Source organism: Asparagus officinalis, chromosome 2, assembly GCF_001876935.1.
Source record: "Asparagus officinalis chromosome 2, Aspof.V1, whole genome shotgun sequence".
Taxonomy (NCBI): Eukaryota; Viridiplantae; Streptophyta; class Magnoliopsida; order Asparagales; family Asparagaceae; genus Asparagus; species Asparagus officinalis.
In genome coordinates, this window is record NC_033795.1 from 42,507,184 (window position 1) to 42,523,456 (window position 16,273).

General features: G+C 38.7%; 2 protein-coding genes across 2 annotated transcripts; both read left to right on the top strand.

Moving 5' to 3' along the window:
* On the top strand, positions 1,667-4,430 carry LOC109831112 (1,2-dihydroxy-3-keto-5-methylthiopentene dioxygenase 1-like). The gene is made up of 5 exons (XM_020398452.1): positions 1,667-1,954; positions 2,055-2,116; positions 2,945-3,092; positions 3,209-3,448; positions 4,095-4,430. The coding sequence occupies exons 1-5, from the start codon at positions 1,667-1,669 to the stop codon at positions 4,221-4,223; spliced, it is 867 nt and encodes a 288-aa protein (XP_020254041.1). The 3' UTR covers positions 4,224-4,430.
* Positions 4,332-5,568, top strand: LOC109831113 (cytochrome b5-like). The gene is made up of 4 exons (XM_020398453.1): positions 4,332-4,355; positions 5,101-5,167; positions 5,251-5,434; positions 5,517-5,568. Exons 1-4 carry the CDS (start codon positions 4,332-4,334, stop codon positions 5,566-5,568), a joined length of 327 nt encoding a protein of 108 aa, XP_020254042.1.

Consider the following 16,273-nt stretch of genomic DNA (forward strand, 5'->3'; position numbering starts at 1 on the left):
GCACACGACAAGATCCCACAAGACAAATAGAACGAACGAAAACCCAAGCAAAAAACGATACGATAACAGAAATGACAAAAGGACGTGCAACTGAAAATCCAATAAAATCAACATGCGAAAACACTACTAAAAATGATAATCATAAGGCTAACTGCACACGGTAACTGGGTCGAATACTAACCATCCTAAAACTCACCAGTCCACCTCTCAGATAGGTCCAAGTTCACATTACCGGAAGACTGATTGTTCACAATCCCCTACGCGGATCCAATCCTGCGAAACAGGTGGCTAGAGAACTACACGTAATCCGATCTCGGCCTGGTCCGAACTCAGACAAAGCTCAGGTGACGAAACAGGTCACAGATCCAAGTGGCGAAACAGGTCACTTGGTCCAACAAACCAACTCCAAGACGAAACATGTCTCTGGTGCGAGTCTGGAAGATAAGTCAACAATCACATTCGATCACGCGAACCATGACTTTCTCACCCTAACTCTTCTCGTTCTTTCTAAGTCAACGATCATAATCCACAATATCTCTGGTTCACCACCTAAACTCAGTCAACACACCCACACATGTCACTAGATTTGTTCATAACGCACGAGGCCACTAAGTCGTGAGCTACTAGAGTTCTCAACACAAACAGGAACAATAAAAGCAGACATGTCAAGTACAGTAAAATATTCACAAAACATGAAAGGTAATCATAAATCAGCAAAAACATGTATACAGTCCGGTTTCATCAATATCTTGTTATCTGAATCTCAAAACTACTCATAAAAATTATCCGCAGCTAAATAATATCCAATATGACTACGGTTAAAACTGAAATCGAAAACCGTGATTGTTTTACACATGAAATTTCATAGTCTATAACTACCCACACAAAATCAGAAATTACTTAAAATCCAAAATAAATAATTCCTTTTGCAAATAAATTCATTTTAAATCATCATAATTATCAAAAATATAATTCTTTTACCGAAAATAATTTAACAACTCAAAATGACCCCTTTTCCGAAATAAATAATTTTAAATTATCTATTCTAATAATTATTCAAACCCAACCCTTTTTTCAAATAAATCCTTTTCTCAAAATAATAATTCTAAAAATATCTCAAAATAATTACTTTTATACAAAATAATTTTCCTTTAAATTACTTATCATAATATCATTGTTAAATATTAACCATCAACAAGCCACGCAGATAATAACAATTCACAATATAATCTATGCAACTAATTAATGACAGATATAAATATGAAATGACGAGTCAAGAGGAGAGGGATCTTGCCTCGGGTTGTATCGAACGATTCAACGCTGACGGGGCTGTCGTCAGCGCGGGAGAGAGTCACCGGCGACATTGCGAGTCCGCTAGCGGAGGATAGCGTGGACGTCGCGGATCGTCGGCGCTGGTCGGATTTGAGAGAGTTCGATGACAAGGAGATGAGGAGAGGAGGCGGCGTGAAGGTGGGGAGTTCGGACAGCGACACGGCAGTTGAGGGGGCGTCGGATGGAGGAGGATGACGAGGGCGGAGGGGCTGGATGCACTACAACAAAATTGTTTTTTTATAGCGTTGAATGATAGCGTTTATGTTGTAAGTGCTATAGATAGGCGTGAAGGTGGGGAGTTCGGACAGCGACACGGCAGTTGAGGGGGCGTCGGATGGAGGAGGATGACGAGGGCGGAGGGGCTGGATGCACTACAACAAAAGGGCGCGATTCCCGCTCTGCGAAAAATCGAGGGAAGATGTTCCGCAACAAAATCCTAGTTCGAGCCTCCCCTCCTCCTTCCTCCTCTTTCTCTCTCCTCCCCCTCTCTCTCCCCATCGCCGGCGATCGATCTCCTCCATTATCGAACTCCATCGATCTCCAAACTCTTTGCTGCAGGCTCTCGAGGACTTGGCGCCTCGCCTGCTTCCTTCACGCCGGTGACATCTTCGTAGTCTATCAGGTACGAAATCACCAAGGACTCATCAAAACCCTAGATCGGGTATCGGATCTGATGTTTCTTGTTGTTTCTTTTGATCCAATGATTGTTGCAAAGATCTCAGCGCGAATCTGCTGCTCGTGTCGTAGATGACCTTGTAAGATCGATTCCTGGCATCGAAGTAAGGTTCTAGAGCAATTTCGTTCCTTAAATTGGGGTTTCTACCTTAAATTGGAGTATTTATTTCATAAGAATTTTGTAGAGATCGGTTGTTATCTTCCTTAATTTTTGATTGAGGAGACACAGATCGTTTCTATTGACTTATGCCAATGGATTTTGTGTAAAATACTCTAATTATTGATTAAGTGTAAGCGTCGGTTTAACGTGAGACTATGGAAGGTGTTCACTGATTGCTTTAACTGTCTACCTGTGGCTGCTCTTATAGATGACAAAATAGTATGCATGCATGGCGGTCTTTCCCCAAATTTGTCAAACCTGGACCAGATTAAAAGCTTACCACGTCCTACCGATGTCCCTGATACTGGTTTATTGTGTGACCTGCTTTGGCCCGATCCTGGTAGGGAAATTCAAGGATGGGGAATGAATGATAGAGGGGTTTCGTACACTTTTGGTGCTGATAAAGTTGCTGAGTTCTTGACAAATCATGATCTGGATCTTGTCTGTCGTGCACATATAAGTTATGAGGTGTCCGCAATTAACCCATTCTAGATTGACAATAAGGAAATGTTGTGCGCTGTTTAGTGTATAATTAAAGGTGTGCAATTTGAACTCATGGATGCAAGATAGCAACGCTCCCTTTTTTTTTTTTTTTTCTTGATGCTATCCCGTATTCAGTTGATAGAAGCATTAAGTTGATAGAAGCACCGTCGTAACTTTGTGCTCTTTGGAACCGTGTATACTAGAAGACGTCATAGACATCAATTTTATTTACAAATAATCATGTAACGTAGTCTCTTGTTCAAAATGATCATTACACGGAATATATGAGCTTAGTAAAATTGGTATTGTCTACAGAGCAAAGCTTATGGATATTTGTTTACTTGCAGAAATTGGGATTTTGTATTGGCATTTGAATCCGAAAAACTATGAAAATGATGAAGAACTAAACAAGATTCGTGAAACCAGGGGATACAACTATATGGTCTGCTCGCTCTGCCTCACTTTATAACTTCTGTTTAACCTTGAATCATATTCTTCTTCTTCTTCTTTTTTTTTTTTTTTTTGCAAACTTTACCATCATGAATATTCATTTTGCAGGATCTTTTGGACTTTTGTCCTGAAAAAATTGAGAACTATGAAGAGAAGCTGAGGAACTTTTACACAGAGCACATCCATGCTGATGAAGAGATCCGTTATTGTCTGGAAGGAAGCGGGTATTTTGATGTCCGTGACAAAGATGACCGTTGGATAAGAATCTGGATCAAAGGAGGAGACATGATTATATTACCGGCTGGGATCTACCATCGCTTCACCCTCGACACTTCAAACTATGTGAAGGTATGCTACATGCTTTATCTTGTTGGTTGATAAAATTTCTGAATTATCAAACATTTGCAAAGTCTCAATGAATTTTGTTCTGATGTCTGAAATGTGTTGATCCCATAACAATTGAGAATTTTCTTGATGTGTCACTATTTAATCAGTTGCAGATAGGGTGACTGATGAGCTCTGTCAGTACATGGAATTATGAAAGTTAAATACTTTTACTGTGGTGTAGCCTGAAGATAATCTAACTCGAGCAATTCACAAATTTATGCTAGAATAGTCTTAAAATCCTTCATTGGTGCAATAACCTTAAAAACACCCAGCGATATACCAGAGTTACTAAAGTTCATGAACTTATCAGTGGCTTTCTTCCCGTGAATAAGGATTATTTTTTTAATATTTTCTCTGCATCAGAGCTCAAATAGCATAAAGATTGACTGACAAATGATTAAAGTAACTTGGTCCTAGAGCTAATTCATGAATGGTAATTGGTATCTATACATGAAGAAATAATTACTTTTGGATTTGGGACAGGTTTAGTATTACAAGTCTACATCGTAGGATATATGATCAATATTCCTAAACTTCATTTGGTAATGAGATACAGTGTTGTTTAAATTTGGCTTACGTGGACTCATGAAGGTGCGGATGTTTGCAGCTGATGAGATTGTTCAAAGGAGAACCAGTTTGGACTGCTTACAATCGCCCTCAAGAAGCTCATCCAGCAAGGCAAGAATACATCAAGAATGTAGTGGAAAATTCGGGCATTGCGCTTGAAGCACATTAGTTCATGTTATTCACCTCACTATGCATGGGCTTCTATGGTACTCTGCTCATGCACCTGTTTAATTATCCTTATTAGTTATGGGTATTTACATTATGGTGTCATCATTCTATGAGCGATCATAAACAGAGACAGGTATTTTTATGCAAAGGGGTTGTAGTTGTAAAGCTATATAGCATATTGAAGAGGCTGAGCACATATCCAGTGTCATGTGTGTGCCTTGGTGTGTGTACGTATGGTTCAAAAGGAAAACCGTCTTTGGTTTATTATTCGGTCGCATAAAACTGTCTTTGGTTTAGGATTGCTTCTGTTATTTTCTGAAGGAATATACAAAATCATACATGATTACAACTGTAGTCATCCCCATGTATTAGATTTTTGGAAAGTTTCCATCTTGGAAACTTTGTAACAGACACGTGCCGTTGCCAGGTGCCTCCACATTCCTATGGTACAGTTGATCACGGTTATTGTTGCTCTTATTAGTGCATGCTTTTCCAAATTTATAATTATGATTTATGGCATATGTTGATGATGCGGTGATTCGAACCCTCAATGGTATGTTTTAGTTATCCATGTCATGATTTCTTTCTCAGTTGACAAAGCCCTGGAACACAGTTTCTAGTTAGAAATACTTAAACCCAGCTGAAATTAGGCAATCCTTGTTATGTAGGGTACATGGAATGCTGAAAAATATGTTTGACCAATTTACACAAGTACTCTGGAGAAGAAGTTACAATAGCGTGCAGTGATACTTTAACATGAGAACGCATTTATGCATTTATATGCTTCCATCACTTCATGGACTCTATTTCTTTCCTTTTTCCTAATGGGCCATCCAATTTATAACACCTTATTTATTGTTATCTTCCTTTAAAACTAGGTTTATGACGTGACAAAGTTCCTTGATGACCACCCTGGTGGCGACGAAGTTTTATTATCAGTAACCGGTAAGAAAATCTCATTTGACGAGCAACATAAAGATATCCTATGGCGTTTTTAGCTTAAGATATGATTTCATGGATTTTTGCAGGCAAAGATGCAACTGATGATTTTGAAGATGTTGGCCACAGCAACACTGCAAGAGCCATGATGGATGAGTACTATGTGGGAGAGATTGACGCCTCCACAATCCCAGTCAAGACAAAGTATACCCCTCCGAAGCAACCTCACTACAACCAGGACAAGACTTCAGACTTTATTGTTAAAATTCTCCAGTACTATTGTTTTCTGTTTTGTGTCCATATATTCATGGTTCTAAGATCTCATTATTGATGTTGTTAATTTCTGTTTTTGCAGCAGTACTAGTACTCAATTGCTGAAGATGATGAGTCTCCCAAGTCATATGTAATGCAGCAAAGTTAGTTTTTGTTGTTTTGTGTACTATGGTTAATTTCTTGTACTCCATGTTGGATTATCCAAAGACTAGTATTTGTTTTTTGGCACATTTGTATTGAACTTCTTGTATGCTACAACTTGGTTATGTATCAGTTTGAACCTTTAAATAAAATATTTTTCAACCGCTATGAAAGATATTTGTCATAGCAATATAGAAATGCTATTGAATACTCTTTTATAGCTACATAAAAACGCTATGGTTGGAAACTAACTAATAGCGTTTTTCAAACGCTATGAAAGATATTTGTCATAGCAATATAGAAACGCTATTGAATACTCTTTTATAGCTACATAAAAACGCTATGGTTGGAAACTTTTTGATAGCGTTTGGGGAAACGCTATGTAAAGCCACAGACCTACTATAGCGGGTTCTGACACAGCGTTGATTAAAACGCTATGAAATAATACCATAGCGTTTTTCGACCGCTATGGTAGATTTCAGGTGTTGTAGTGATGCGGTAAGGGAGTATCGGCGTGGGGCTTGGTTGCTGAAGCTCGTGGAGGTGGAGGTAGAGGCGCTGGAGATCTGGGCGAACTGATAAAGAGAGAAAGAGAGAGAGAGAGAGAGAGAGAGAGAGAGAGAGAGAGAGAGAGAGAGAGAGAGAGAGAGAGAGAGAGACGAGAAAGAAGGGAGAAGAAAGAGAAAAGGGGGGAGGCGGTGGTGACGCCGCGCGGGTCGGAAGGTGGCCGGAGGCGAGGGGTGAGGACGGTGTTTGCGGTGAAAAGTTGATGTTTCATTGCAGGATTCATTACAAACTTCAGACGTTTACAACGATACAAAAATCAGTCTTTTATAAGACTTTACACAATGAAAAAAAAGTTAATAACATCCAAACAAACGCAGAGATCGTTTATCGGTCTTTGCTTGCGTGTGTGTCTTTGCCTGTGCCGGGGTTTATCCGTGGACCACCGTCGATCAGATCTGATTGCTGAAAAATTGGGCAGAGCTTCGTCTATCCACGAAGGGATCGAGAAAACCATAGCTCTTATCTCGGCGAAGCGATATAATCACTCTTCTTAAGATTACCGCAACGGGATAATCCTAAGGAACGGATCCGGGAAACTGTAGATCTGACGAATCTCTCTCTCTTGCGTTGAAGAACTCGATCCGATCTCTCCTCCTCCTCTCTGAAATCCGTGCACCTTCAGTCTTCAATCCGGCAGGGCTTCGTCTAATCTTCAAAATTCCAGATCTGAAAAAATGAGGACCCGGGGCTGTATTTATAGGCTCCAGGGGGTTTCGGGTGGTTAAAACCACCTAAAAGGCCACTTCTGTGTTGGAGACACCCCAGGGTGTCTCAAACTGGGTCGAGACACCCTAGGGTGTCTCGGGTGGGCCGAGACACCTCGGGGTGTCTCATTCAAGCTGAGACGTCGTGTTATGCCTGTTTGATTGTTTTCGCTGTAAATTCTTCGTCCGAACTCGGATTTGAGTGATTCAAAGTGCGTTGGAAAGCCGACGGGAAGTTCTATAAGCTCCAGTGATTAAATCATCTGCGGAATAAATGAGACACGAAGGGTATTTCACCGTTTGTGAACGATACGAGGTTCTTAAATCATCTGCGGAATAAATGAGACACGAAGGGTATTTCACCGTTTGTGAACGATACGAGGTTCCCGATCGGTTCATATCTTCATCATTCCGAAGTTCCGTTGTTTCATGTAATTCGTCGGTTTACTTCAAGTGTTCACCGACATCACTCAAGCTTTTGTGAACCAGATGGTAACATTCATCGTTATTTTCTAACACTGAGCTGTTCGTGGAGACCTATAGGCAGTTTTCGATGCCTACAGACGGCTGACAGGAGAGTCTCGACGGTGGTAGCGGGGTCGGGGAAGAGAAAACAGGGATGGCGGCGGGTGTTTTGGGGAAGAAGAGAAAGAGAGAGAAAAACAAAAGTAAATATAATAAATATATATATGAAGAAATTAGGGTTTAGAAAATTAATTAAAAATAATAATAATCACAAAATAAATTAAATAATTATGTGAAAATTATCTACACATCAAAACGTACCAGTTGTAGTATTACGACCGATAATACGCAATAATAAAAGTAATACAAGAAATTACACAATTAAACAAGAATAATTAATAAAAATATAATTACTTATACTTAAAATCAAATAATTATAGGATAATTATCTACGTGATAAAACGTACCAGATGTGTTAATACGACAGATAATATGCAATAGTAGAAATAAAACAACAAATTATACAAATAATACGTAATTAATAATACAACATAATACACGAATAATACATAATATTAACAATAATACAATGTATTATTTAAAATAATACGTAATAGTACCAATAACACAACAGATTAATTTTGGAAATTTTTATTGCACTAAAAAAATTTATAAATATCTAAATCATTTAAATAAATATAAAACTTGGACTTTTAAATCATAGAAAATTATAGAAAATCGAGAAAAATACAAATATTCTTTTAAAAAAATAATTAAATATTTTAAAATACTAAAAAATTATTTTAACTAGTATCAAAATTCCTGGTCATTACATTCATCTTTATCTTTTTCTTGGGCAATTCTAGAGTAGTGTCTTCATTGTCTACATCGATTGTGATATGAGACTGGAGCATGCTATCTTTCCTTAGGCTAATTCATCTTTTATCTTCTTGTCTAAATTCACAAAGAAGTTGAATGTATTTCTTATGTTCAACACAAACTTCTGACAATACGGACTTTGATTTTTTTCTTATTTTAATATAAATATAAATATATATATATATATATATAATATAATTTTTTGTGCTTTTAATTTATTACTTAAATAATGTTATACTTAAATAAGGTTAGGAGATACCTCTTTTTTCTCTACAATGAATTCTTCTGTTGTGCATCCAATAAGAATTTATGTTGTGTCATACTGTTACATTTGCTCTGTCTGTGTCATTTTCCATGAGGATTTGAACTAAATACATTATATTTTTCATTATCAATTTGCTTTAGATTATAATATTAATATTAAATTTTGATATATTTATTTCATGAAGAAGGGATATCACTTAACCTTGTTACTACATCATCGGTGATTCTACAATATTTATCATCTGGACACTTATTATTAATATCTCTATCCACTTTCTTGTTTCAGCCTTTACAAACATAGAACCACTGCTCAACTCTATAATAAATGATAGTTATCATTACCTTAAAGGCGCGATAGCGTGTCTGTATATTGGTAAATTATTTTTAGGTTTAATTATATGAATTTTAGAGTAGATTTTCTAAGATCATACCTCTCTCGATTGTTATAATGTTATATATATTTGTATTTGAATTTCTGCTAAATTTATAAAGAGACTTAATGGAGATGCTTTTGTATTGGCAGCTTACCCTAAAAGAGTGTTGCATATTAGCTTTAAAATAAAATATTTTGTCTTTACGGTGTTATATGGATATTTGCTTGGTTTACTTACTATTCTCTTATTTCTTCAGTAAATTGTATATTTGGATTGATATATATTATTGACGCAATTTACGATGACATGCGTATCTCCTCTATAAAATTGAGATATATATAAGGTGAATTTTATATTTAGTGATCTTTAATAAGAATTTTAGTAATGAAATATGTCAGACCCTAGAGGGGGTGATTAGGGTCTTATGCTAATCTAATTTGATTTTATGCCAATTAAAAGTAATTAACAAATTATTCTTGCAAGAGAGATATACAATATGTTACAAGCAAGAATAATCAATATGAACAAAGAGCAATATCCTAGCAATGATATATACTATGAGATATATGCGAGGATATACAATGAACACAAAGGTAAACAATCTAAACTAGATAGTGGGTAATATAAACAACAAGCAATATACAAAGACGATATAAGATATGAGCATAAGAAAGGTGCGCTAATGCAATCACAAACAAACGATATGATCACGGAGTTTGGACCTTCCTTCCTACGTCTCCGCTCCCCACTCCCGGGGATAAATCCACTATCACAACCGGGTTTTCTACGCTCACCCGAATAACGTATACACCTCACAATTTTATTCATGGAGTTCGGTCCCCACGACCTACGTCTCCGCTCCTCACCTCGAGGAGATCTCCACTACACACTCGGTTTTCTAGCTAACCGAAAACTTTACAATCTCACAATATAATAAATGATTTGTTCTCAATAATAGATGAGAACTCAATGTAGACTCACTTTCTAAGTCACACAATCTCACAACCCAATTATACAATGTATGCAAATACAATAATTGTGTGTGTAAACCAAGAGAAATAAAATCAAACTCAATTAAAGTCTAGCAAATATAAATATGACAATGTAAATATAAACAAGCTAGATAATTGAGTTGAGAAAACTTCTCTAGAACAAGAGAGATGGAGATGTGAAGTGGAAAGCTCAAACCAAAGATGATCTCCTCTTCTTATGAAACAATCTTCACAAACTTGAAACTTTTAACCCACACTTAAACAAAACTTAAACTCTTGTGAAAACTTATTTAAAACATCCATTGGTGGTTGAAAATAGTTATGGCAAAGGGGTATATATAGGGAAGAAGAAAACAACCCAAAAAACCCACTAAAAATAAAAATCAGTAAGTTATCGTTACTATACAATGGTAACATAGGCGGTCGACCGTGGCGATCGATCGCGAGAAGTAAAACTGCAAAACTGCTCTCTGGACTGACACACATCAATATAAACAATGTTTTAAAACCCTATGAAATAATTTTATAGACTTAATGAAATATATATACAATGATTGTTAAGTCCATAAACCAAAACTTGTGTATATATATAACTATATATATAAAAACCAAATATGTGTGTGCATATATGATTGAGCTTAAAGTACTAACACACATAATATAAAACCTAAACTAAATATATACAACCTTGATTGATCTTCGATGTAGCTCAACTTGGTACACTTGCGGATAAAGCTAGAACTTGGATCTTCAATTTGAATTGCATATGCTTCACTCCACAATTCCGCCAACCTCCATTGGATATGATCGTAAATACGCAATTCCATCTATCCTCCAACATGTTGTTTGTCTATAATAAATAGAATTATAGAAACACTAGACAAATAACATTAGAAGTAAATTGTTTGTTAAACATCATCAAAATAAGAAGGCCAACAAAATATACTACCTTCATATTTAGAGATCTTGAATTTTAATAGTGTTATTATATCATTATCTTCGATTGTATCCTTAAGAATTGATGCTTCGTTATTTTTTATACCCCTAAATAAAGTCACACGCATGGTCGTGGTACTATATAAGAAAAAGAAAAAGGGCGATTTTATATTTTTTGCTTACGTAAAGTCATGACATATTAAATTTTCTTTTATCTTTCATAAAGAATGTTTCTTTCATTTAAACAAAATTGTTCAATATATTCTTCAGGGGGTATTCAGTTGGTGTTTCTTTGATAAATACTTATGATAGTGTTAATTGAAGTGATTCATGGACGTTCCAAATTCCATTTGAAATAAAAACCGCTTGATTCTTTTAAAGGATATCTGATGTGAAACAACGTGCGTGTATTCAGAAGATCAACAATTTAATTGAAGTTTCGCAATGTTTCACCAACTAAATCACGATCGTGTAGGAAAATAGATTCAAAATTCCTTAATATTGAATTAAATGGCAAGTGTAGTTCTATGACCAGTTGAATCTTATTGAAATTAAACGCAATGTTAGTTAAGGTGGTATTGTTCGAATCTCAATATCAGAATTCAGTAAAATATAGAGTCAACAGATCACACATCTCGCCAATTGTAAGTGGACAGCAGATAATTGATAATAATTCAGAGATGTAATTTAAATGATGAACCCAACACTAATCTAATAGTTAAAAGAAGAGACTACCTGCAAGATTCCGTGGTTTGGACTCACTTATATAACCTTCTTACTGATTCCTTGTTGTGTAGGTCATTCGGATCTGGTTGTTCGAGGTGCTGGTGGAACTGAGTCGTCGGTGGGGCGCTGGTGGAGGCGCTGGCGCTGGTGGGGATGGAGGCGCTGGTGGAGGCAGAGCTGCTGGTGGAGACGTCGGTTGATGGGGCTGCTCGCTCGTCGGTGTGTGTCGGGCGGGCGTTGCGTTCAGTCGGAGATGGGGGAGAAGGAGGTGAGGAGGGGTCGTTATGGACGTCGAGGGAGGGGGGCGTCGGGCCGCTGCGTGGGACTCGCTAGACCGGCGGCGAACGGTGGTTGACTGTCTCGTCGTTGAGGAGGCGGGGCGAAGGGACGCTGGGCCCGTGTGCGGCTGGGTGAGGAGAAGGGGTGGCGGCTCTGTTTTTGGGTAAGGTGAGAAGTGGGGAGTTGGGGCTCGACGGTTGTGAGGGGTGGGGACTTAGAACTATGGGTTTTATTTTCTTTCTTTGTGATGGAGTCTGGTGATTTGTTAGAGAGTAGGTGTGATGAAAGGATAGGAATGTAATATGATGGCTGAATAAAATGAGGGTTTGGACTTGGGGAGAGGGTAGGCAACTAGGGTTTCACACACCTAGATTTAATATTTGGGTTTCACACACCAAATACTTAAAGAAAGAATTTTCATTACTTAGAAAACTCAAATATTTTTTTTATCAAAATTCATTATCTTGATTACAAATCAACCCGCCTTTAAATAGGCTTACAAAAAGTTCAATCTTTCTCCACATCCGATGTGGGACTAAAACAAAGCTTTTATTAAGCAAAACTAAGCAACAAGAAAAGAAAACAAAGCAACTCAAAATACAGACTCGACTCCATCTCTACTAAAACCACATCATAGGGACCCGATGCAAAGCTGAAACATGACGTCTCCTGCGCTGATAAACATGTCGAAAGTCCCGTGCACGTGCCTGGATGTCCTGGATGTCCGCATCATTCTCCCCAGGTGGGAGAGAACTCGACCCCGTCGAGTCAGGGGTAGAAAAACTATCATATCGCTCCAGAAGGTCCGGATCAATACGCTGTAAATCACTGCGATCGAGCCACGTATCCTCAGCAGGTGATTTTCCCTTCCAACGAATTAGATATCACCGGGTTCCACCATCTCCAGTAGAGATAATTTCATCATCTAAAATGTTATCAATTGTGTCTGCTGTATTGGGATAAATATCTGGGAGTTGGGGAAGTGAGGGGCTCTCAAAAGAAAGGTCAGGGGAGGGCTCATCAACCAATGGGTTGCTGGGGTTAAAATCAGGACCCTTATAATCTACCAAATCCTCGACATTGAAAGTAGAACTGGTACCAAAATCTTCAGGAAGATCTATAACATAAGCATTGTCATTTATTTTCTTTAAGATTTTAAAAGGTCCAGCACTACGAGCATGCAATTTTTTTATAGTTCCTGGAGGAAACCGTTCCGGACGAATCCGAACCATCATAAGATCATCAATATTAAAAGTTTTAAGTCTCTTTCTTACATCAGCTCGTAATTTATAGTTAACATTACTCAAGATCATCAATATTAAAAGTTTTAAGTCTCTTTCTTACATCAGCTCGTAATTTATAGTTAACATTACTCTTTTCAATTTTATCGCTGATCTCCTTGTGTAGTTCGTGCATATGGGATGCAAATGTAGATGCAGACTCAGATAACCTATAGTGATTGGTCATGGGAATGAGGTCAATGGGTTGTCTAGGCCTAAAACCATACACTACTTCATGCGGACTCTTACCAGTTGTCCTATTAACAGATGAATTATATGCAAACTCAGCGATGGACAATTTCAGATCCCAGTTCCCAACATGCTCACCAATTAGAGTACGCAAGAGATTTCCTAGACTCCGATTGATAACTTTAGTCTGGCCGTCAGTTTGAGGATGAAAAGCAGTGGAGAATTTAAGCTTCGTGCCTAACTTGTGCCAAAGAGTTTTCCAAAAGTAACTGGTGAACTTCACATCTCTATCAGACACAATAGTCTTTGGCAGACCATGCAATTTAACAACGCCATCAAAAAAGATTTGGGCCACTCTCGAGGCATCAGACGTTCTAGAACAAGGTAGAAAATGGGCCATCTTGGAAAATCGGTCAACCACAACAAGGACTGAATCGTGTTTCCTGAGGGTTTTCTAGAAAATGGGCCATCTTGGAAAATCGGTCAACCACAACAAGGACTGAATCGTGTTTCCTGAGGGTTTTCTGGAGACCTAACACGAAATCCATGCTAAGATCTTGCCATGGACAATCAGGGACTGGTAGGGGAGTGTACAAACCCGTGTTCTGTTTCCGTTGTTTGGCTAACTGGCAGACATGACATCTCCCAACGCACTTGGTAACATCGCTCTTCAAACTGGGCCAATAGAATCGATATTCTACAGCCTCAATAGTCTTTTCATTTCCAAAGTGCCCAGCTAAGCCGCTAGCATGCAATTCCCACACAAGAAATTCTCGCAAAGAAGTCTGTGGAATGCACAATCTACGGCCTAGAAATAAGAATCCATCTTGAAGGGTATAGCCGTCAATTTCCCGGGTCGTTCCGCCAATCAACATTGCATACATCTCACCGAAATCGGGACACGACTCATAGTCCGTCTTAAGCCTCTCAAATCCAACAACAGCTGTGGATAATTTTGTCATGACATAGATTCGTCGACTGAGAGCATCAGCAGCCTTGTTATCAACTCCTGCTTTATGTCGCAAGGTGAAGGTGTAATCCTAAAGAAATTCAACCCAACGTGCATGACGGGAATTCAACTTTTTCTGGGAATAAATATATCGAAGGGATTCATGATCTGAGTATATGACAAATTCTTGCGGCAGCAGGTAATGGCGCCAATGGCGAAGAGATTGAATTACAGCGTAGAATTCTTTGTCATAAGTGGTATATCGCATACGTGTGTCATTCAATTTCTCACTGAAATATGCGACTGGATGACCTTCTTGAGAGAGAACTCCACCTATGCCAACTCCAGAAGCATCGCATGCAACCTCAAAGACTTTGTTAAAATCTGGCAGGCGCATAACAGGGGCATTAACCATTCTCTCCTTGATTTCTAAAAATTCCTTGGTGGCTTCGCGTGACCACTCAAATTCGCCTTTCTTTAAACAGTCAGTGATTGGAGCCATGATTGTGCTAAATCCCTTGATAAACCGACGGTAAAAGGTAGCGAGCCCGTGAAAGCTTCTCACATCGCGGATGTTCTTAGGCTCGGGCCATTCATTTATCGCTTTAACTTTCTCAGGATCTGCAGATACTCCTTCAACAGAGACTACAAACCCTAAGAATTGAACCTGTGTGGCAAGAAAGGTACACTTCTTTGGATTCGCATACAATTCTTCCTTTCTGAGTATAGAGCAAACTTGTCGCAAATGGTTAAGATGTTGCTCACGAGATTGACTGTAAATAAGGATGTCGTCAAAGTAGACTACCAAAAATTTACCCATGAACGGACGTAGTACTTGCGTCATCACTCGCATGAAAGTACTCAGAGCATTGGTCAATCCGAAAGGCATGACCATCCATTCGTACAATCCATCCTTTGTTTTGAAGGCGGTCTTCCATTCATCTCCAGGACGAATGCGGATTTGGTGATAACCACTCTTTAAATCGATCTTTGAAAAGACAGTAGTGCCAGACATCATATCCAACATATCATCCAAGCGTGGGATTGGAAAACGATATTTCACCGTTATCTTATTGATGGCACGGCTATCCACGCACATACGCCACGATCCATCTTTCTTTGGCGTCAGCAACGCAGGAACCGCGCAAGGACTCATGCTCTCTTGGATGAAACCTTTTTTTAGCAACTCGTCAACTTGCCTCTTGAGTTCAGCATGTTCAGTGGGATTCATCCTATAATGCGGCAAGTTGGGAAGACTCGCTCCAGGTACCAAATCAATAGCGTGTTGAATGTCACGCATCGGTGGTAACTTGTCGGGGAGATCTTCAGGGAAAACATCAGCAAATTCTGTGATCACCGGAGTGACTTCAGGAGGAAGGGGGTTGCTAGATTCCTTAGTGACCTCCTTGGCTGTGAGTATCAAGATTGGGACTCCCTGTTCAAACTCTTGACGGATCTCCTTCGCTGTGATCAAGCTAATACCCTTATTCTTCTTTACTGCAATTGGTTTTTGTTCGGGTTGTCTAGCCTTAGGTGCACTGGGGAGTAACTTGATCTTCTTTCCTTCATGTTCAAAATGACACGTGTTTGACCGACCATAAATTGTTACGTCATTATCGTATAGCCATGGTCGTCCAAGAATGACATGACCCACATCCATGGTTACAACGTCACACTAAATCTTATCCTTGTAGATATTAAAGTCTATCGGCACAAGGCACCGTTGTTTGACGTCTAGTGCGGTAGCAAAGCACATCTAACGACAGCTAGTTGACTTGACGGTGTTGATCGAATGCAACCAATACTAATATCATTCTCGTCAAATTCCTCACTTGAGTCAAAATCCTCTTCTTCCACATGATAAACGAATTCATCTGTCTTTGACTCTAATTCTTCAACAGGCTCTCCGTTGACAATGGCGATTTTAACGGGACTTGGACAGTTAGCAGCCACATGTCCATACCCTTGGCACTTGTAACATTTGGTAGTGGAACTGACCTTTGAGAAATTCCTTTCAGTGCCCTTGCCTTTGTTATCTCGTTCTTTATTCCCGCTCGAGGTGTCGGTCTTCTGTGATGATGTTTGAGCTTGAAA

Coding starts and splice junctions, on each gene's coding strand:
- LOC109831112 (XM_020398452.1), top strand. CDS start 1,667: ATGGAGGAGGATGACGAGGGCGGAGGGGCTGGATGCACTACAACAAAA. Junction 1,955..2,054: donor ACATCTTCGTAGTCTATCAG/GTACGAAATCAC, acceptor CAAAGATCTCAG/CGCGAATCTGCTGCTCGTGT. Junction 3,093..3,208: donor CCAGGGGATACAACTATATG/GTCTGCTCGCTC, acceptor TTCATTTTGCAG/GATCTTTTGGACTTTTGTCC.
- LOC109831113 (XM_020398453.1), top strand. CDS start 4,332: ATGAGCGATCATAAACAGAGACAG. Junction 5,168..5,250: donor AGTTTTATTATCAGTAACCG/GTAAGAAAATCT, acceptor GGATTTTTGCAG/GCAAAGATGCAACTGATGAT. Junction 5,435..5,516: donor TTTATTGTTAAAATTCTCCA/GTACTATTGTTT, acceptor CTGTTTTTGCAG/CAGTACTAGTACTCAATTGC.